General features: G+C 42.3%; 1 protein-coding gene across 3 annotated transcripts in view; it reads right to left on the bottom strand.

Moving 5' to 3' along the window:
• SHROOM2 (shroom family member 2) overlaps positions 1-19,600 on the bottom strand; it is a 182,339-nt gene extending 162,739 nt beyond the window's left edge. For all 3 annotated transcript variants that reach the window (XM_074966470.1, XM_074966480.1, XM_074966488.1), the window contains exon 1: positions 19,147-19,600. In XM_074966470.1, the coding sequence (XP_074822571.1) occupies positions 19,147-19,368 (222 nt within the window). In that variant the 5' untranslated portion in view covers positions 19,369-19,600. The remainder of the gene's footprint in view (positions 1-19,146) is intronic.
• Between the last annotated feature and the right edge of the window lie 1,937 nt (positions 19,601-21,537).

Genomic DNA, 21,537 nt, shown 5'->3' with positions numbered 1-21,537 from the left:
TAAGGTACTTCTACTCTTCCATAAGCAGGAGCAGAAAAGATGGGATTCCTACAGACAGAGCAGTTATAGTATCGTAGTAATGATCCTGATTCCGGGGCAGATTTTTCAAAGGCACAAAGAAGAGTTGGGTGCCCAATTCCCATGGAAAGTCAAGTCAATCAGAGCTGGATGCAAAACTCCACTTTGTGCCTCTGAAAATCTTCCCCCTTTTAACTATCTTCAGATGCTAGAGAGTTAGCTACCCTATAGCCAGGAAGAAATGTCTTCTAGATATTAGAAAGTGTATCATATACCATTAACAGACTTCTATAACTGTGCCAGATTCTATTGATGTGAAGAACACTTTAGAGTGGTAACAGGCTTACTATGCATCAGAATTAAGGATACATCTCCTCTGCAATCAGGAAGCATGACTGCAGCATGTGTAGACATATCTGAGCTAGCTTTGATGTAGCTAGATCAAAGCTAGCTCAAGTAACAAAAACAGTGAAGCTGAGGCAGCACGGGCAGCAGCGACATGGAATACGTACCCTGGACAGACAGCACTAGCCTGTGCAGCCGCCTCTGCTTCCGTATCTTCACTGCTATCGTTACTTGAATTAGCTTTGACTTACATGTTTAAAAATGCTACAGCTGCACCTCCTCATTGCAGCGTAGACACACCCTAAGAGCCATATCCTGTCCCCAAGGGAGTCCATGGCATAACTCCTACAGATTTCAGTGGGAGCAGAATGTAGCCTTAGCTACTTAAACATAATTTGAGGCAGGATGCCCAACTTTAACATGAAGCATGGATGTTGATAAACTGGAGAGGGTTCAGAGAAGAGACAAGTACAATCAAAGGATTAGACAACGTGCCTTATAGTGACTCAATGAGCTCAATCTATTTAGCTTAACAAAGAGACGGTTAAGGGGTGACTTGATTACAGGCTATAAGTATCTACGTCGGGAACAAATATTTAATAATGGACCCTTCAATCTAGCAGAGAGAGGTATAACAGGATCCCATGGATGGAAGCTGAAGCTAGACAAATTCAGACTGGAAATAAGGCATAGATTTTTAAAAGTGGGAGCAATTAACCATTGGAACAATTTATCTCGGGTCGTGGTGGATTCTCCATCATTCACAATTTTTATATTAAGATTCGATATTTTTTCTAAAAGTTATGCTCTAGGAATTATTTTGGGGGAAGTTCTATGGCCTGTGTTATACGTGGGGCTCTACCAAATTCACAGCCATGAAAAACGCATCACAGACAGTAAAATCTAGTCTCCCCCCGTGAAATCTGGTCTTTTGTGTGCTTTTACCCTATATTAGACAGATTTCACAAGGGAGACCAGTGTTTCTCAAATTGGGGGTCCTGACCCAAATTAGGGGCCTTTTGGGGGGGGATTGCAAGGTTATTTGGGGGGGGGGGGTCACAGTATCCCCACCCTTACTTCTGCGCTGCCTTCAGAGCTGGGTGGCCAGAGAGCAGCGGCTGTTGGCCAGGCGCCCAGCTCTGAAGACAGAGCCCCACCAGCAGCAGCACAGAAGTAAGGGTGGCAAAACCATCCCACGCCATCTTTACTTCTGCGCTGCTGCTGGCAGCGGCTCTGCTTCAGAGCTGGGCTCCCGGCCAGCGGCCGCTGCTCTCTGGCCACCCAGCTCTGAAGGCAGCGCCACTGCCAGCAGCAGCACAAAAGCAAGGGTAGCAGTACCACAACCCCCCTCTACAACAACCTTGTGATGCCCCCATAACTCCTTTTTGGGTCAGGACCCCTACAATTACAACACCGTGAAATTTCAGATTGAAATAGCTGAAATCATGGAATTTACAATTTTTTAAATCCTATGACCATGAAATTAACCAAAATGGAGTGTGAATTTGGTAGGGCCCTAGTTATATAGGAGGTCAGACTAGATTATCACAGTATTCCCTTCTGGTTTTGGAATCTATGAAACTAGTGCCATCAATTCCTGCTTGTTATAAGTAATAAGAAAACTTAGTTGAGTTTATCTAATTTAGATTTCTGAAATAAACACATTTCTGTTTTTCAAACCAAACTACATTTAAGCAGGCTTTTAAAGAAGGCTTTGTTTTAGTACAGCAACAGACTCATGAAATATGGAATGAGTGTGTTTAAAAAAATTTCTACTGCATCAGAGGGAGACTTATACAAGACTTCAGCTCTGAGATGTAAGGAAATTATCAATTAAAAGTTAAGAACCATTGGGAATATGAGAAAACAACTAGATGGCACTATTTGAGACATCTAGAGTTAACTAAAATTGTCTAGGATTTTGTCCGCTTTTGTAATTATAAAGGCCAAAATGTAATCAGCTGCAAAAACAAAAAAAAGTCACAACCTCTCCCATTCTAACTCAAGTTATGCAAATCATGTCTCTCTGATGAAAATATTGTACAATTGAGATCTGTTTATATAAAATATGAAATCAAGCAGCTTATGAGTATGGAAACATTTGCATTTCAAAGCTGTGTTTAACCAACAACAAAAGACTCACAATCTTCCTTGAAATATTTCCCCAAACAAGATGCAGTGGAAAAACATCTAACCAGTTACTCCTGCATTTCATCCCCAAGGTGACAGAGATGAGAAATTTCTGTATTGTTTTCTCTCTCCTAACCAGTTTAAACAAAAACAAAAAAACAAAAAAACCCACAACAGATTACATACTAGTAGCTACCTTTCACATAGCAAACAGTTTTTATAACGTTTAACTCTGTAAAGCTGCACTACTATTGAAGATTTTTCAGTTAGCATTCCATCAATAATCTACATTTAGGTGCCTCCCATCACCACTTGTATAACAATTTCATTTAAGAATCCTAGCGTTCGCCATAATATTACAACTTAATTACCTACAATCCTAAGATAAATGCTTTCCGAAAAAGCAAACGAAAAAACTAGCACGAATAACCCCTAGCGCTTTCTTCTTCCCCCCCTCCTTCCTTGTTCTGTCTTCTTCCATTCCAATCCTCTCCCTCTACATGATCTGAAGATTCCCCTCCTGTGTTGTGCCATTTTATTGTCTCTGTAATTCAGAAGATGACCCCACATGGGAGGGACGTGGTCTTATTTTTCTGTCTGCAAGGTACCATGCATATCTATGGAACTATATAAATAACATTCTTCTTTCCAATTTTAGATTATATTCTCTAAAAAATAACCCCCATTTCTTTTAGAAAGAGTATGGACAATAGTGGTGATGGCGACAGAAGCGATAGACATCTGCAGTGTCTTCTGTTGTGCTGTGTAACTTCACTTCTTGTTGTCTCTTTCATTGCTCTCCACAATGGTTTAAACATTTTCCAATCAAAACAAAACCATTAACAAAAATCATACCATTTTTAGCTTCCACATAACTTTAAAATAGCCCACAGTACTAGCCTTCCCATCATCTCTTCTCTACCCACTTGTATCTGAAATCCTCCATAGTAGTATAGAATCCCTTCCAGCCCTACTTTTCTATGATTCTATACACACCCTCAAATCTGCTTCCTTCTTCAGTCAATAGCTCCCTCTAGCTACAAAATAAAAGAAAATTTAATAAGCGCTAAAGAATAGCTGAGACTTTTTTAACAAAACAGCATTTCCCTCAGTAATAGATATTTCTTTATATGGATTGTTTTCTATACATCCTTCATCCTCGTGTCTTCATTTCCCTATACTTCCTTCTCCCTTTTTAAGCAGTAAAGTATTACTTGATTACAAGAAACCAAGGCCTCCCAAAGGATAACCCAAGGGGGCAAATGAGCCATGAGTGTCCCAAGATGCAGCTGTCCATGCAAGTTAGGTGCAACCTTCAAAACTCCTGGTAAGTTGCTCTTTTTGTCATAATTTTGCAAATCTGTTTTCTAAATATAGGAGGGAAGAGGGCAAAATGGGAAAATATTACTTACTGAAGGAAATGCATTAGTATATGACACATATGAATAAAACCATGTGACCCACAAAACCATGTAGTAATGGCTAAGTCAAATCCTGGTTTCTCCACTACACGGTTTTGAGAACACATCAATGATAGTTGAACCACACCAACTTCCACATGAAAGAGTGCTCCAGTAGCATCAGGAAGCTGGGAAGAATGGATCGTTACTGTAACACATGGTCATCTGCCAGAAAAGGGACAACTAACCAGGCAAACTTAAGATAGTCCATTCTTTTCCATGGAATCAGGAGATCCCCTTATCCTCTATTCCTTGTTCTCCTGGACAGTATGGTCCTGTTCCTTCTCCTCTGCTAGCTGTCATTTCATGTGTAAACTAACATGTTAAAAGACTACCTACTTTCCTAGTGAGAGATGCCCACATGGAAAACACATCACATGAGGTTTCTTCCTCAAACTTGACCAGCAAGTGCTTTTCGATTCTAATTCAAGGACATTTTAGATACAAACATTACATAAATCCTTTGAAGTACTCCTACATGTGAACATATATACTGCATAACAGAGTCATATCATAAAGATTGCATGCAGGGTTGTTGTAGCCATGTTGGTCCCAGGAGACAAGAGAGACAAGGTGGGTGAGGTGATATATTTTATTGGACCAACTTCTGTTGGTGAGAGAGATAAGTTTGAGCTTACACGGAGCTCTTCATCAGGTCCTTAAGAAACTTGTCTCTTTCACCAACAGAAGTTGGCCCAATAAAAGATATTACCTCACCCACATTATCTCTCCAATATCATAAAGATAGCTAAAGTGAAATATTTTAGAAGACAATGAATCCATAATCTTTCTTAGAATCCAAAATCAAAGATTTAGAGTAGACACAATAGGGCAATGCAGTTTCACTTCAGGAGATCTGGCTTCACATCTGAATATGATGGGAAACCCAGACTTGTACATCAGGGGTGTTACTCACTTCATCTCATGACTGATACAACTCTAAGAAACTCTTAGCAAAGCCTGTAATGTTTACATCCTCTCTAAAGTTAGTGCTGGTAGGGCATGACACTGAAAGATGGTAAGGACTTCCTGAAAGGTGCCCGGCATCCTCAATTCCTGTTTAAGTCAACAGGAGTTCAGTGTGATTTGCTCTTTGCAGGGTCAAGCCACTTATCTCCCGTGTACCTTCAGGCCCACAAATAACAAAAGACACCCTACAACATCCAGTTATTTTATCAGCAGAAGTTTGGGTCCAGATTTTAAAAGTGCTTTCTCAGCACCCAAAACTGGGGCCAGATTTTCAGAAGAGCCCACCTCTCATTTAGGCTGAAGTGGGCAAAGAAATTTGTACATGACCCCATAGAGTTTCCCATTCTCAGATCCAAACACTCACCGTGACCTGGTGTACAGGTTTCAAAAGATACTGCTAGGTTGGGCACATCCACAAAAAAAACATTTTTGCATGATATTTGTATAAGATCATGAGTAAAATGGTACATTTGCAAGAAGTGCTGCTGTTTCCTTTACTACAAAACCATGTTTCTGAAATACCACCCTGAAGCACTATAATACATCACTTCAGAAGAGTTATGAGTAACTCTAAACTGCTAATAAAAGAATGTGGCCATAAAATTAGCATGAGTAACATGTTAAGCATTTTTAAGCATTAGTTACACCAGCACTAGTACTATTCATTAGTGTGCTTCAGGAGGAACACTGCAACGTTATGTGTATATCTAGCTAGTAGTAAAAGAAAAATATGCGAGGGTTCTTCATCATTTTCCAAGTCAAAACCAGCCAAATCATATTTACATCTAACAAAGTATTTTATATGAGACATAAAACACCATCTACACAAAAGACAGAACATTCAAAACCATCTGTGGCCTTCAAAATCCCTTTACAAGGGCTTAAGACAATTTGGTTTTCCTCTAGGGTGGAAGAGAACAGTGCCACAGTTGTAGTTTTTAGAATAGCAGTGGGTACTACACTTTCATTTACAAACAACCCAAACCTTCTCTGCCATTCCCCATTCAAAGAATACTTTCTTACTTGGCTCATCAAGAGTTCAGTATCACAAGCAATCCATCACTGACTGAATGCACTACAAGCTGCAGAACGGAAGGTTTAGAACCAGGATCTGGAATGAGTCAGAACCAACCAGGATCTGGAATGAGTCAGAACCTGTCTTTCCAAAAAGAAAGAAGCAGAGAATTTAAAAACCATGTACATTTTAGGAAGGCTAAAATTTTATTTTATAAATTATCACTGAGTCTTGGATATATTTATACACAACATCAAGATGTTAATTTAGAATTAAGGTTGCAGCAGTGCACTTTCAATCCAATGCAGAATTAGGGCAATATCCATGGAACCAGAATTTTCATTTAATAATCATTAGATCTCTAGCCCGTATGGTTGCAGTTAACCTCTTCCAACCATGAGCCAAACGGAACTGATGTAGTGATGTCTGCCTGAGTCTGCAGGCAGCTCCATTGCCTTTGCTGCTAAATCAGAGTTTTGATAATGTGTAGGTAACTGATAATTCCAGCTGTTCGGAATCTTGTGGAAGCTGTTACAAGAATCAGGTAAATTTCTATGATGCTGCTGGAGGAGCAATGAGCTGCAGCAGGGGCCGTAAATGGAGAGTCTGACAACGGTAACTATTTGTAGTACCATAGCACCTGCAGCCAACATTGTTGATCAGGACATTATTATGCTAGGTGCTTTACAAAACACAGAACAAAGAGATGGTCCTAGTCCCTGGCCCTAGGATTCAAAATTGAGGCCGAGAGGGAGTCAGACTTGTGGGAACAACTTCCCATCATAGGAACCAAAAATCTGGTAAAGGAGGGAGTAGCAGAAACCTACCTATCCCCCTAACACTGAGGTTGTAAGGTAGGAGGGAAAATGAAATAACTGTCCGTCTCTCTTCCAGAATCCAGAGGGATGAGAGTGTGCATGTTCGCAAAGAAGACTGGGAGGAGAATGCTGCAATTTATCAGACTGTTATTTATCAAAGTCTGATGCAAAATCTGGAGACCTGAGCAAGGTCCAGGGGCTGCGCCGCTCTAATAGAAATCCCCATACTTCCCACCCCTCCCTTTTCAACAAATGGGGACTGAGAGGTTTTTGCTTTGCTGGGCATTGCCCTTGAACCCTGGGTCTCCCCCAGCTTTCAAAGTGGTCTTTGGTTAGTAGGTTCAGTCCTCAGACTATGACACCTCTGTCAAAATATTCAAGCCCTATGTTTGAGTGGACAGGCATGAATAAGTAGGCAGGAGAGGTTAAAGAGGTAGTTTAGAAAAATATGAAGTGAAGATAAAGAGATTTTAGGGAGAAGTAGGAAGAGGCAGAAAGTACAGAGAAAGAGGAAACAACAAACATTATGTAGTGAAATAACAGTACAGCCCAGTCCAGTTTCTAGGACTTGGGATTTGTATCCCTATCGATTGTCCCATTGTTACTCTCCAATAAAAAGTATTCTCTCATGAGTTTCCACGGACCCTCTTCAATATAAATCTACGCCACAATATCTGTGACCCAATCTGTCCCTTTCATATAATTTATGTAACCAGTGTTTCACAGTTTCTCGTTGACTTTTGTCAGGCATCATCAGGATTCAGAAATACTTGTTATTTCAAGATCCTCTTCCATTGCCACACATCCTAGTTCATGGTGGGTTTGCTTTTAAGCTTCATACATTCTTATACAGATGTTTATAGTTTTATTTTTGGCCATGTGCCTACTTCTATTTAATTCCCCATTGCTTTTCTGGTATTTACTGGAGAAATGGTGGGATTATACAGTTTTGGGTAGTAAGGCATTCTGCACTGTACCTTACTCTTCAGAGTCATATGAAACCTATTAACGGGGCTTTCCCATTTTATCTGCTGCCTTCCACAAAATACTCTTCTACTTTTGAAGGCCTGACCTGGGTTTTTTAAACAAGAACTCTCTGGTTAAACTAGATGTAGAGGACTGATAGTGTGGTTGAACTCTGATGGGAAAACTCCCTCCTAGCTAACACTTGTAATCCTTAGTCAACAACTGTGTTTTTCATGCAAAATGCTGATATCATTATCTTGTTAGGCTGAGGTGACCAAAGCTAAAATATAATTCGGAAACTTTCACTAAATTGTTTTTTGAACACATTAACAATAGAGTTTTGAATTTTCTAAAAAACTTTACCTAAAGTTGTACACATTGTTGGAAGAGAGAAAATAAATTTGCTTTCAAAGACAAAGTATAGCTAATTTTATGTAGCCTAGGGTTACAAGCACTTGCTTTTCTTTCACTAATCCACTATACAAAGCTGATCCACAGACTTGGTAAAAAATTTCTGAATTTCAAAACTGATGAAATTTTAAAAGTTGGAAAAAATTCAAAATATATATATATATATATATATATATTTTGCAAACCTTCCCTTTCCCCCTTTTTTGCCAAACCACTTTCAATAACTCATCATAAAAAGCGATCACCTTCCATCTTTATGAGTCTGTTTGCTATACTGAACTTTATCGGGTTTTGATTAAAGCTCTGCAAACCTTACAGAACTGACTAACCCATCACAATTGTAGTACTATCCTTTCAAGATCCAATCACAATATATTAGCTTTTGTGTAACTTTTAAAAGACTGCAAACTTTTTTTACAGAAACAATGGGATAAAATTCTGACCTCGCTAAAATCAAGGGCAAAAATTCTCACAGGTTTCAGCAGGGACAGGATTTTTCCCAACATATTCCAAATGGACCCTCACCTCATCCATAACCCAAAGTCAAAAACTGGCTCAAAAGACTGAGAACAAGTTCACTTTGATATAAATTAACATCTACCAAGCACTATACAAATTCATGAAACAACAGAAATCAATTCAGCTGTTGTTTTTACCCGATATATTTGAAGAAAGTGTTAATGAAACTGCATATATCATGAATAAGGCTACATTTTAGTCACGGGTATTTTTAGTCACAGATATTTTTGGGAACCACGGCCAATGGGAGCTCTGGGGGTGGTGCCTGCAGGCAGAGGCAGCATGCAGAGCTGCCTGGCCATGCCTCTGCCTAGGAGCTGAGCGAGGGGATGTTGCTGCTTCCGCGTAGCCCCCCTGGTAGTGCCCCCCACAGCCCGCCTCACCCCATCCCGTGCCCCAACCCCCTGCCCTCTCTCACACCCCAACTCCGCTGGGGGGGCGTGGGGAGTACGGTGGCCCAAGACTGCACCAGCAGCAGCCAGTGCAACTGGCCCAGGGGCTGCCTGAGCTGCCCCTGAGCCAGGCACACCGGCCACTGCAGAAGTCACAGAATCCACCACCTCTGTGACAAACTCGCAGCCTTAATCATGAAGTGTACACTCAGTAAGAGTTCTGCTGAACTGCTCGGGCCTGTCTCAAGTTTCTGTAATGAATAAGCCACAGACATGCGCATGACGACACAAAGCACACCTTAAGAAAAAGGACAAGAATACATAGAAAGGAGCACAGCCCACAAGAAAAGCATCTAATAACTTATTGCAAGAGCTCAAGAGCAATGAGGTAATACCTGCTCACTGACAACAAGCTGGTTATATCCTTCTAATCTATTCATGACTAAACTTCACTTCCCATTCACTTGTTCTTTCCCACACCCACTTTTTAAACACATGCAGCTAATGTGGCAAACACATTGCAAAGACACATATACTGTCACATATAATGAGTAAAGAAAAAAACCAAAACGCTACCAAAAAAAAAAAAAAAACCCAAAACACACAATCGTAACATTCAGCTAGTTAACAACATATTTTAGAGACTAACAAATTTAATGAAAGCTTATGCTCAAATAAATTTGTTAATCTCTAAGGTGCCACAAGTCCTTTTCTTTTTGTGGATACAGACTAACACGGCTGCTACTCTGAAACATATTTTAGCAACCCTGTGATAACTTATTACTGCTACCAGAAGGCTGTTGCTGTTTCTTTTTTAATTTTTTCTGTCTGTAATTGGTACCATTACTGTAACAGGATATATTTGAGAATCATGTTAGAATAGTGGCAACAGACACAAGGCAAAACTATTTTTATTACATTGATAGAGAACTTAAATAATAAATTGATATGGTCAAAGCTGCCTAGGGGATTTAGCCACACAATTTCTATAAGTGGGAACTGTGTGGCTAGTTCCTCTGGCTGGCTTTGTGTTTTTATTTGATTGTTTATTTTAAAGAACCAATGGTTGATCGGGCCAGGTACCTATACATAACTGAGTGTGTTGAGCGTAGAGGGAGGAGGAAAGCAAGGCAACAGCAACAAGTGTATCCAAAAGCGTTCCTTTTTGCTAGTGACAAATAGGATTCTTTCACACAACGTGAGTTCTACTGTATCATTTTAAAACAGTGACAGGTGCTAAGGACAAAAAATATTACGTATTGTTTCAGTATTACACACACCGTTTATAAAAGTACATGCACATCAGTCAAAGGCTACATCAGCCAAAGCAGAGCCCTGTGACTTCTGAGAAGAGGGAATGTTTAACCTCTCTTCTGAGCCAAGCCTAAAGATGAATTCCTGTGAGTCACAAGCCATTTTATTCATTCTCTCTTATCTCAGTCCTCCTGCTGGCACAACGTGAAGAACTAGAATACATTTCTAGTTATGTTTTCGCCATCGGTTTAATACATTACAAAATACTGTCTTGTGGAAAAGTTTCTAATGTTACCATGACTGTTCGAGACATTTAGGTAAGAAAACCTTCGCCATGTAAATCAAGGCAGAGCTGTTTAAATGACACCGTGGATAGACAAACCAAAGTAACACTCGTTCTATTTAACATAAGACATTCTGCACTCTTCTGTGTAGAAGCTCTCGCAGAAAAGAGAATTCCAACATGGCATTAAGCTCCTTCCTTACCTGAAGTACCAATGGGGACCTCATAGAAGGACAGGGGAACCAACTCAGCTTTTCCAGATTATTTGAGCCCAAGCCACGGGGTGGGCAGAGAGCAAAAAGGTAAGCCCCAAACCATATTCACTTGCATTGCTTTCCCCTTCACGCTGTGGAATCCCCTGTATTACACTATTATTATACCATCTAGGAGCCCATTGTGTTAGGCACTGTACAAACACAGATCAAAGACAGTCCCTGCCCAAAGAGCTTACAGTGTAAGTGTAAGACAAGAAACAGATCGATATAGACAGATGGGGGAGTACAAGTAAATGGTGAGATAATATTGGTCAGCATGATAGGCAGCACACCAGCTGCCTAACCATTGTCAAGCTTTTTGTAGGCATTGCGGCAAAGGAGTTTTTTAAAGAGGGATCTGAAGAACAACAAAGGGGTAGATTCTAGGGCAAGCCACTCAGCCAGGCTTAAGAGAAACAGCACAGTAAATAAGAGCTATGTGTAGCTCAAAATCTTGTCTCTTTTATCAACAGAGATTGGTCCAATAAAGGATATTACCTCACCCACCTTGTCTCTCTCTAAACCTCTAAGATGGCATGAGAGGGAAAGGAGTCCAGGAGAGCTGGCTGCATTTTAAAGAATCCTTATTGAGGTTACAGGGACAAACCATCCCGATGTGTAGAAAGAATAGTAAATATGGCAGGCAACCAGCTTGGCTTAACAGTGAAATCCTTGCTGATCTTAAACACACAAAAGAAGCTTACAAGAAGTGGAAGATTGGACAAATGACCAGGGAAGAGTATAAAAATATTGCTCAGGCATGCAGGAGTGAAATCGGGAAGGCCAAATCACACTTGGAGTTGCAGCTAGCAAGAGATGTTAAGAGAAACAAGAAGGGTTTCTTCAGATATGTAAGCAACAAGAAGAAAGTCAAGGAAAGTGTGGGGCCCTTACTGAATGAGGGAGGCAACCTAGTGACAGAGGATGTGGAAAAAGCTAATGTACTCAATGCTTTTTTTGCCTCCATCTTCACGAACAAGTTCAACTCCCAGACTACTGTACTGGGCAGCACAGCATGGGGAGGAGGTGACCAGCCCTCTGTGGAGAAAGAAGTGGTTCGGGACTATTTAGAAAAGCTGGATGAGCACAAATCCATGGGGCCAAATGCGCTGCATCCGAGAGTGCTAAAGGAGTTGGTAGATGTGATTGCAGAGCCACTGGTCATGATCTTTGAAAACTCATGGTGAGCGGGGGAGGTCCCGGACAACTGGAAAAAGGCTAATGTAGTGTCCATCTTTAAAAAAGGGAAGGAGGAGGATCCGGGAAACTACAGGCCAGTCAGCCTCACATCAGTCCCTGGAAAAATCATGAAGCAAGTCCTCAAGGAATCAATTCTGAAGCACTTAGAGGAGAGGAAAGTGATCAGGAACAGTCAGCATGGATTCACCAAGGGGAAGTCATGCCTGACTAACCTAATTGCCTTCTATGACGAGATAACTAGCTCTGTGGATGAGGAGAAAGCAGTGGACGAGTTGTTCCCTGATTTTAACAAAGCTTTTGACATGGTCTCCCACAGTATTCTTGCCAGCAAGTTAAAGTAGTATGGGCTGGATGAATGGACGATAAGGTGGATAGAAAGCTGGCTAGATTGTCAGGCTCAACAGGTAGTGATCAGTGGCTCCATGTCTAGTTGGCAGCCGGCATCAAGTGGAGTGCTCCAACGGTCGGTCCTGGGGCCGGTTTTGTTCAATATCTTCATTAATGATCTGGAGGATGGCGTGGATTGCACCCTCAGCAAGTTTGCAGATGACACTAAACTGAGAGGAGTGGTAGATACGCTGGAGGGTAGGGATAGGATACAGAGGGACCTAGACAAATTCGAGGATTGGGCCAAAAGAAATCTTGTGAGGTTCAACAAGGACAAGTGCAGAGTCCTGCACCTAGGACGGAAGAATCCTATGCACTGCTACAGACTAGGGACCGAGCAGCTAGGCAGCAGTTCTGCAGAAAAGGACCTAGGGGTTACAGTGGACGAGAAGCTGGATATGAGTCAACAGTGTGCCCTTGTTGCCAAGAAGGCCAATGCCATTTTGGGATGTATAAGTAGGGGCACTGCCAGCAGGTCGAGGGACGTGATCTTTCCCCTCTATTCTACATTGGTGAGGCCTCATCTGGAGTACTGTGTCCAGTTTTGGGCCCCACACTATAAGAAGGATGTGAAAAAATTGGAAAACGTCCAGTGGAGGGCAACAAAAATTATTAGGGGACTGGAACACATGACTTATGAGGAGAGGCTGAGGGAACTGGGATTGTTTAGTCTGCGGAAGAGAAGAATTAGGGGGGATATGACAGCTGCTTTCAACTACCTGAAAGGGGGTTCCAAAGAGGATGGATCTAGACTGTTCTCAGTGGTAACAGATGACAGAACGAGGAGTAATGGTCTCAAGTTGCAGTGGGGGAGGTTTAGGTTGGATATTAGGAAAAACTTTTTCACTAGGAGGGTGGTGAAGCACTGGAATGGGTTACCTAGGGAGGTGGTGGAATCTCCTTCCTGAGAGATTTTTAAGGTCAGTCTTGACAAAGCCCTGGCTGGAATGATTTAGTTGGGGTTGGTCCTGCTTTGAGCGGGGGTTGGACTAGATGACCTCCTGAGGTCCCTTCCAACCCTGATATTCTATGATTCTACGGCAAACTTCTGCCTACTGAGAAAACCAGCTAGAAAAATAACCCCCACCTCCCACCAACAAGATACTACTTTGTCCATGTTCAGAATCTTCATTATAACATGTAAATAATCCCTAAAAATGCTGTAAAGCTGGAGAGCGGTACACACAAATATAGCATTTTAGGGAAGGTTTGATTTAGGTACTATCCCAAATAGTAGCCCCACTCTAAGGAGTGAATCAAGGGTTTAAAGAGAATTATGAGGCATGAAGTATTTCAGATGTGATTCTATGGATTCAACTACTGGTTTTTATAGTTTACTGCTTTTTCCTAGAGATGAGGTTATGTAAATGAACAAATATAGCTGACGATCTTTAGGAGGAAGTGGTCTGAAGCCAATACAGGCTCTGCTCCTCTGGGCATTTCCATCAACAAAGAAAGAAAAGTTCACTAGCTAGAGAACATATTGAACTCTGTGCTAGAGCACAATATTAACAACCTGTGAATCAGCTATTTACCTTAGTGGTCCTTCTTCTGCGCAAATATAGCATTTTACCCACTAATATAAAGTTAGATTTATAGTTACTAGCAAATCTGCACTTTATTTTGGAAAAGTATTACTGGTAAGTGTTTGTTTCAACAAAAAGCCTTAATTATAATAGACAACAGAGTCTTGGTCTCTCTTTTCCAAAGGACACATACATACTAAAACTCACAAAAACGAGATTTCGGTATCCTGCATGTTAGGGGACAGGATTCATTTTTTTAAAAATTTCTATACGTACATACAAAAGCCCAAGATCAACCAAGCCAAATCCTTGGCACATATATTCTTGATTTTTTCACCTAGCTGTAGTGTCAATCAATCAGCCATTTAGCCAGCTTGTCAAATGACTAATTTGCACAAAATGATGAAATGATTGGTTTATACTTGAGGAAACAGAAAAGTCTCTCTACAGATTTCTGTAGAAATGGATAGCCATTAGTCTGAAAAAGAACTCTGATATACGTGAACCATTAAACAAAAGTAATTATTTACATCGTATCTTTAAAGCTACAGGATTCAAAAATTCTTTATAAAAAACAGCAGTCACTTCTCCCACTGCTGAAATGCAGCAGCTCTACATAACCATTTGAGACAGAAAATATGGAAGAATTCTGTTGTCTAGTTAGAACAGAGGAATTTTACATCAAATGTAGATATTCAAATTACAGTTTGCCCGTTACACTTATTCCTTGTATTTTCATAGCACTCAGGAGCACCAGTCATGAACCAGGACCCATTGTACTAGGCACTGTATAAACACAGAACAAAACAAAACACCAGGCACGCACCCCCATTAGAAAAGAACTGTGTAATTTTTAATGGAAAAAAAGTAGTCAGGACTCAGTCTGCTCCTGATCTGAAAGGTGACATCTCCAGCTGAAGCTTTGCTTCATCACTGATTCAGAGGGAAGAGTTTCACCTACTGAATCAGCAACACTTCTTGCAACACCCCAGGTTTCACTTGGAGGTCTCTCATCCAAATATGAACCAGGCCCAACCTTGATTAGTTTGCAGTGAGATCATAGCTTGAGGAGGTATGGCTGCAGGCCCTTGTTAAAGCAATCTTTTAAGTAGTATCAGCATTACAATGCATCAAACTCTAAGCATACACTGCAAATGTTTCACATATATTATCAGTAAAGTTATCTTGATCATGTTAATTCCAGCATGATTTGTTAATCTTTACATGTTGTTAGTATTGCAAATGAACTGAATTCCAAATTGATATTTTCTACCCATCCCCCACATCCAAACCTGGGAATGATAGATACGTTTTCTGCATATTATCAAAAAGACATTTTAAAAAAGAGAAAGTTAACTATATTTAAAGCTAGCTAGCTGTCAAAGAGATTATTTTTAAAGGTTCACCCATGACAATATTGAGGTTTTCATTATTAAATTCAGTGTTCGCTTGCTTCATTTAAAAAAAAGAAAATGAGATAGTTAAAAGTCACACCTATACAGTGAGCAATGGTTCAGGTCAAGTAAAGATTCTACAAGTTGCTATAAAAAGTCAATCTGCTTCCTCAAGGTTCAAAGTTATCATAATAGGCAAAAATAAATTGCCTTTGGGGCAAATTTTTGGAATGCGCTAGAAGACATGCGCAGAGCTCTGGAAGAAATACAAAGCATAATGCTATTACTTTTTAATGTATAGATTTGCAAAACCAGATTGAAAATCCCTACTTTTCTTTCAGGAGTAAGATTTTATTGTCAAGTGAGGATAGTAAAACCAAAAGACACTGAAAAAAATACATTTAAGTATTAGTCAACAATGCAGTTGCATATGGGTGGGGTGAGTTTCAGAAGACCGACTATGTTCAAGACCTGAACAAGCTGTATCATGTACCATTTTTCTTCATGATCATTGCATAAAAAAAAAAAATAAAAAAAAATCACCCCACACACACACTATGTGGTGGGTGAACTCAGACGTGTGCTCCTGAAGTACGTAGTTAGAACCTTAAGTTTTCTGTTTCAGTTGCAGGGTAAGAAGAAATATGGAAATGAGCCAGCTTAATCACCCAATTAAGTGGGATACTCTATTAGTACTGTTATTCGGTATTACTAAGATGACTCTAGTTTGACCTTTCTTTGCATGTTGGATGAGTAAAATACTTCCTGCACCCAACATTCCAATGCTTATGGCACACATACTTATCTCCCTACTGAGATTTAAACATAGATTTTCTTCAGTTTAGCATGCCTTTCCCTCAGTGCATTCTGGTAACTTGGTAGAGATTAAATTGACTAAATTTCAATTTAACAAAGAAAATCAGGAGTAGTTTTAGAAATTACCTTTGCCCGAGAGTCTCCCTACTCTTTTAATGGGGTTTTCGGAAATAAAATATTTCTATTTTTAATCTTGTTCAGTTATAGTACTCTTAGGTGTTCACATCTCTGTCAGAAAAGTATTTTTAAGCCAGCTGTGTCCCTTTATGGAGTAAAAAGAAAAGGAGTATTTATTTGAGCATAAGCTTTCGTGAGCTACAGCTCACTTCATCGGATGCATCCAATGAAGTGAGCTGTAGCTCACGAAAGCTTATGCTCAAATAAATTGGTTTGTCTCTAAGGTGCCACAAGTACTCAGTCTGCATTCGCAAAAAGGAAAAGGAGTACTTGTGGCACCTTAGAGACTAACCAATTTATTTGAGCATAAGCTTTCGTGAGCTACAGCTCACTTCATTGGATGCATCCGATGAAGTGAGCTGTAGCTCACGAAAGCTTATGCTCAAATAAATTGGTTAGTCTCTAAGGTGCCACAAGTACTCCTTTTCTTTTTGCAAATACAGACTAACACGGCTGTTACTCTGAAACCTTTATGGAGTAGTTGTCCTGTGTATGGTAAGGAAAAATAGGGAAGCAGACATTTAGGCCACAAAATTTTTCCATGTGATAGATAGGTACAACTGCCATGGACATCTTGGTCATCCTTGGTTCTCAAACACCCAAAGCTTGGGACATACATGCAAAGGCTCCAGATGCTTAAGCAGATATGTATCTTTGCTTATGAGAACTGTCCTATTACATGAGCAATGTTATGGATGTGTGTCTTTGCAGAATCATGCCCTTGTCTGCAGCACAATGTGAGAATCTTCAGAATAGGAACCACTTCAGCTTCCAGGAGTGAGACTCAAACATGGTAACAACAAGTCCCCTTCTTTTGGATCCTGAAATTTCTGAGGTCTTGGGCCCTAAAACTAAAGGTACATGGCTGGAGGCAAGGTACATAGTTGACAGACACTCACTTTTTTGTTTAGATAAACCCTAATTCGGGAATTCCAGAATACGTAGACTTGTAAACCCATACAGAGAGAGAAAAACCCTACTTAGTATGACAATAACAATAGAAAAGTTCTTGCTCTGGGATGTTCAAGGATTTGCTGACCTCTCACATTCTTTATGTACTTGGAAAATAGGGACAGGCAAAATGTCCCTGGAGCTGGCAGACCAAGAGTTGTATTTCTCCCATACCAAAGCTTCAGAAAAATATATTTTGACTTTTTCTTTGTGTGTGTGTGGGGGGGGGGGAGTAATGCACAAACACTAAGGGTCTGTTTTTGTTTTTTGCTTGCATAACAACACAACTGCCTTCATGGTTTTTAAACCATCAGTTAGATCCTGATGTAGTTGTTTGTTTAAGAAAACACAAGGGAATTCTTGGGTCAAAACATATACCACAATTGTCAATTTCTTAGAACACACATAATAATGCATCCTTGACAAGTAAGTAATGTGTGCATAATAAACTGAAATATACATGATCTAGAATAGTGAAACTCAGCATACACATACATAAACACACTTTTTACCCAAGAGACTTTTCTCTCTCTCATACAACATGTTTAATCACGTTCCATGGGAACTTTTGTTTTAAACCAGATTTAAAAATACTATGCTAAATAAATATTTTGTAAAATTAACAAAATCCCCATGGAAAACTCAGCATCAGGGCAATGAGTGCTAACCTTTACTTTGAATTTTCCTGGCTTGTGTCAGAACTTTAATACAGTACAATAATATAAAAGCCTGAATTAATTTCCACTATGGATGGTGGGGGGAAATGTTCCTTCATTCCACTCATTTTCTCAACATTTCAATGGTCATTCAGAATGATCTGAAAGGTTTCGGATGGGGAGAAAAAGAAAATAAAAAGCAACAAACCCTTTTCTAGAAGTTTAAACCAGCAACATTTTTAAAGTTGTAAAGCTGAGGTGCTGTAGCCAAAAAACAGCTATTAGGTACAGCCTTGTAAATGGGTTTAACAAAAAGAACGGTTTCTCTGAACATACATAACTGTGTAATGAAATGTCAAACGAAACCCTGCCAAATATATATATAGCAGGATTAATGTATACAATTGAAGAGTATTGTAGTGTTCAGATACAATTACATGCTTCACTATAAAAAAATTAAATAAGTAGTGAATAAACTAAAACTACAGAAGTATAGCTAAAGCACGTGTGCCCCTAGGTTTACCTTTCCAACAAGCAATAGAACACAACAGCCTAATAGTTAAGGGAGTTTATTGCTTTGTTTATTTACATTCTCACCCGCCCCCTCCCCCACTCCCCAACGTTGTCCTTCTATTACAGGTGCAGGCCAGGGCTAAAGAGGAGAAATGAGACAAGAAAACAGCAGTACACAACTGGGGAGAGGGGAACTGTACCGTTCGGCCAAGGAACTATTAGAAGGTTAAGGAAATTATGAACCCTTGATGTGATCAAGCAGGAACTTCGAGCAACAGGCAAATGTCTTCCACTGAAGCAACAAACTAGAAAACTCCAGCCGAGAAAGATCCCCCTTCACGGGCACACTGCAATTCACATTAAGACCAAGAGCAACAAAAAAATGGCAAGCGACATAAATTATCATGCACTTTTCTCAAAATCGTTGAGCAACTTTCAAGCTTCCAAGTCGTGATCAGGATACGAGAAGCTTGTTAAAGTCACTGCTACCGTTTTCAGCAAGAGTCGATACAAGTACAGTGTTCCCATTCATTATGCCAGCCTATTGTTTGGATCGTGTAAAGACTATAGAGATATGGTTAACCTGAGAGATGGGGGAAAGGAGAGATTACATACAACGAAAGATAAGAAAAACGGGAGGGGGGGCGGACGTGTCAGGTAACAGCCCTGGCTCTCCTGCACAGGTATCTTACCTTGGTGATGATGAGAGGTTCCCCATGCTCTCTTCCTCCTTTTAAGGTGAAGCCCCAAGGAGCGCCTCCAGTCAGCAACACTTCCACCAATTTGCACCCATCCCCTCCCCTCTGCTCCACCATCATCATCATCATCTGCCCCTGATCCACAAACACTGCATTCAGCCGGGGATCTTTGTCTGGAAATCTCTCCGGTCCGCCTCTGAACTCCACGTTCTCCATGGCGCTGCCGAGCTGCTGCTGCTGCAGCTACTCTAAAGGCAGGCTCCTGCCCAAATGTCCCAGCTCCTTCCTAGCCGGATCCAGCGTGCTGCGGCTGACCTAGGAACCACATACCTAACAAGAGTTTCAAGCGTGGTCCCATGGGGGTGGGGAGCGATCCACCCCTGCACGCCTCCTCCTCTTGATCCCGCTTGAATGTTGCGAGCCTGGAGGCCACAAGCAGAGGGGAAGAACGGGGGGGGGAGGGGGGGTTGCGAAACTGCTCTGTGCCCAAACTTGTGGGCACTTGGCAGCCCCGAGGCAGGCAGGCAGAGTTCACCCAGGCACTGCAATGGGCTTGTCCGCAGCTGGAGGAGGAAGAAGCGGCTGCGATCTCCCTCCTTTGGCTCCCCCCAGGGGGGGCAAATCCTGCAGAACAGGGAGCAAAGTCACAGTGGGATTCGCAACTCCCCCCTATGGCGGGGGAGGCGGGGGTCACCCGGGCGCTCACACAGGCCGGGGGGGGAGGAAGGAGGACCCAGGCCAGGACCCCGCAGTGGGACGGGTGGAGGGGCTGAAACACGCGCGGCGAGGTGGGGGCCAGACAAAGGCGGGGGCCGGGCAGCAGCCGCGAGAGGACAGCGCAGCAGCTCGCCCAGGCAGGAAGCGCGGGTCATCCGCGGCCCCCGGCGCCCTCTCCGCACGCGGGGGGCGGGGGCAGCCGCCGGCAAACAGGGGGCGGCTCCCCACCCCGGGCTGGGGTCGCATCCCCCGCCGGGCAACCAGCCGTGACCGGGAGCAACCCCCAGCGGCTGCACCCGCCGCCGCCTCCCCCCTCCGCCTTTCCCAGCACTAGAGCCGGGAGGAGGGGGCGGCAGCTGCTCAGGCCCTCAGCCTCCTCCCCAGCCCGCAGCCAGCTGGCGCGCCTCTTCCCCGCCCTGCGCCGTGCGGGGCTCTGTGGCGGGGCGGGAAGGGTTAACTGCTTTGTGTGCGGGGTCGGGTCCCCACGCCCCGGCCCCCTGGCGGGGCGGGCGGCGGTTCTGCTCGGTCCCGCTCCCGCCCGCGCTCCTTCCACCCTGGTTTGTTGCCCTCCCCGGAGCGCATCCCCTACCTGGCAGGCGGGAGGAGCCTCGGCCCGGCTCCCGGGCCCTCTAGTGGCCGCCAGCGAGACAAGCCGGCCAGGCGCTCGGTCCAGCTCCCGGTGCAGCCACGGCCCAAAATGCCCTTGGGCATCTTCCGGTGGAAGCAGGAGCTGGCCCCCACTTTGCAGGTATCCGAGGGGTAGCCCTGTTAGTCTGTATCCTCAAAAACAATGAGGAGTCCGATGGCACTTTAAAGACTAACAGAGAAAGCTTATGCTCAAATAAATTGGTCAGTCTCTAAGGTGCCACAAGTCCTCCTTTTCTTATTTGGGCAGAAACTTTCGTGGGTAAAAAAACCCACTCCACTTGCACCTGAAGAAGTGGGTGTTTCACCCACGAAAGCGTGTGCCCAAATAAATCTGTTCGTCTTTAAGGTGCCGCCGGACTCCTCGCTTTGCAAGGTGGCTGAATGGCCATAGACCTGCTGCACCGGCTTGCCTTTCCCTCCAGGCTTTAGAGTAACAGCTGTGTTAGTCTGTATTCGCAAAAAGAAAAGGAGTACTTGTGGCACCTTAGAGACTAACCAATTTATTTGAGCATAAGCTTTTGTGAGCTACAGCTGACTTCATCGGATGCATACTGTGGAAAGTACAGAAGATCTTTTTATACACACAAACCATGAAAAAATGGGTGTTTACCACTACAAAAGGTTTTCTCCCCCCCCCCACCCCACTCTCCTGCTGGTAATAGCTTATCTAAAGTGATCACTCTCCTTACAATGTGTATGATAATCAAGTTGGGCCATTTCCAGCACAAATCCAGGTTTTCTCCCCATCCCCCACAAACCCACTCTCCTGTTGGTAATAGCTTATCTAAACTTTAGCTACTTGCCTCAGGGGCCCCAGGTCCTATAGTTATGTGTATTGGGGCAGCAGCTAGGCAACCTAATCATGGAGCAGAGCCCAATTGAGCTGGGGGGGGGGACTGTCCATAAATTACATAATACATTTTTGGTGATTTTTCAAGACCCACCCCCTTGTAACACTGGAGCAAACACTCTGTCATGGAGCCCACCCATTCCCCCTTATGCAGTACACAATTCATGGAC

The sequence above is a fragment of the Natator depressus genome, chromosome 1 (assembly GCF_965152275.1).
Source record: "Natator depressus isolate rNatDep1 chromosome 1, rNatDep2.hap1, whole genome shotgun sequence".
NCBI lineage: Eukaryota > Metazoa > Chordata > Testudines > Cheloniidae > Natator > Natator depressus.
Note: the sequence above shows the minus strand (reverse complement) of the source record. Positions and strands in the feature narration are given on the sequence as shown.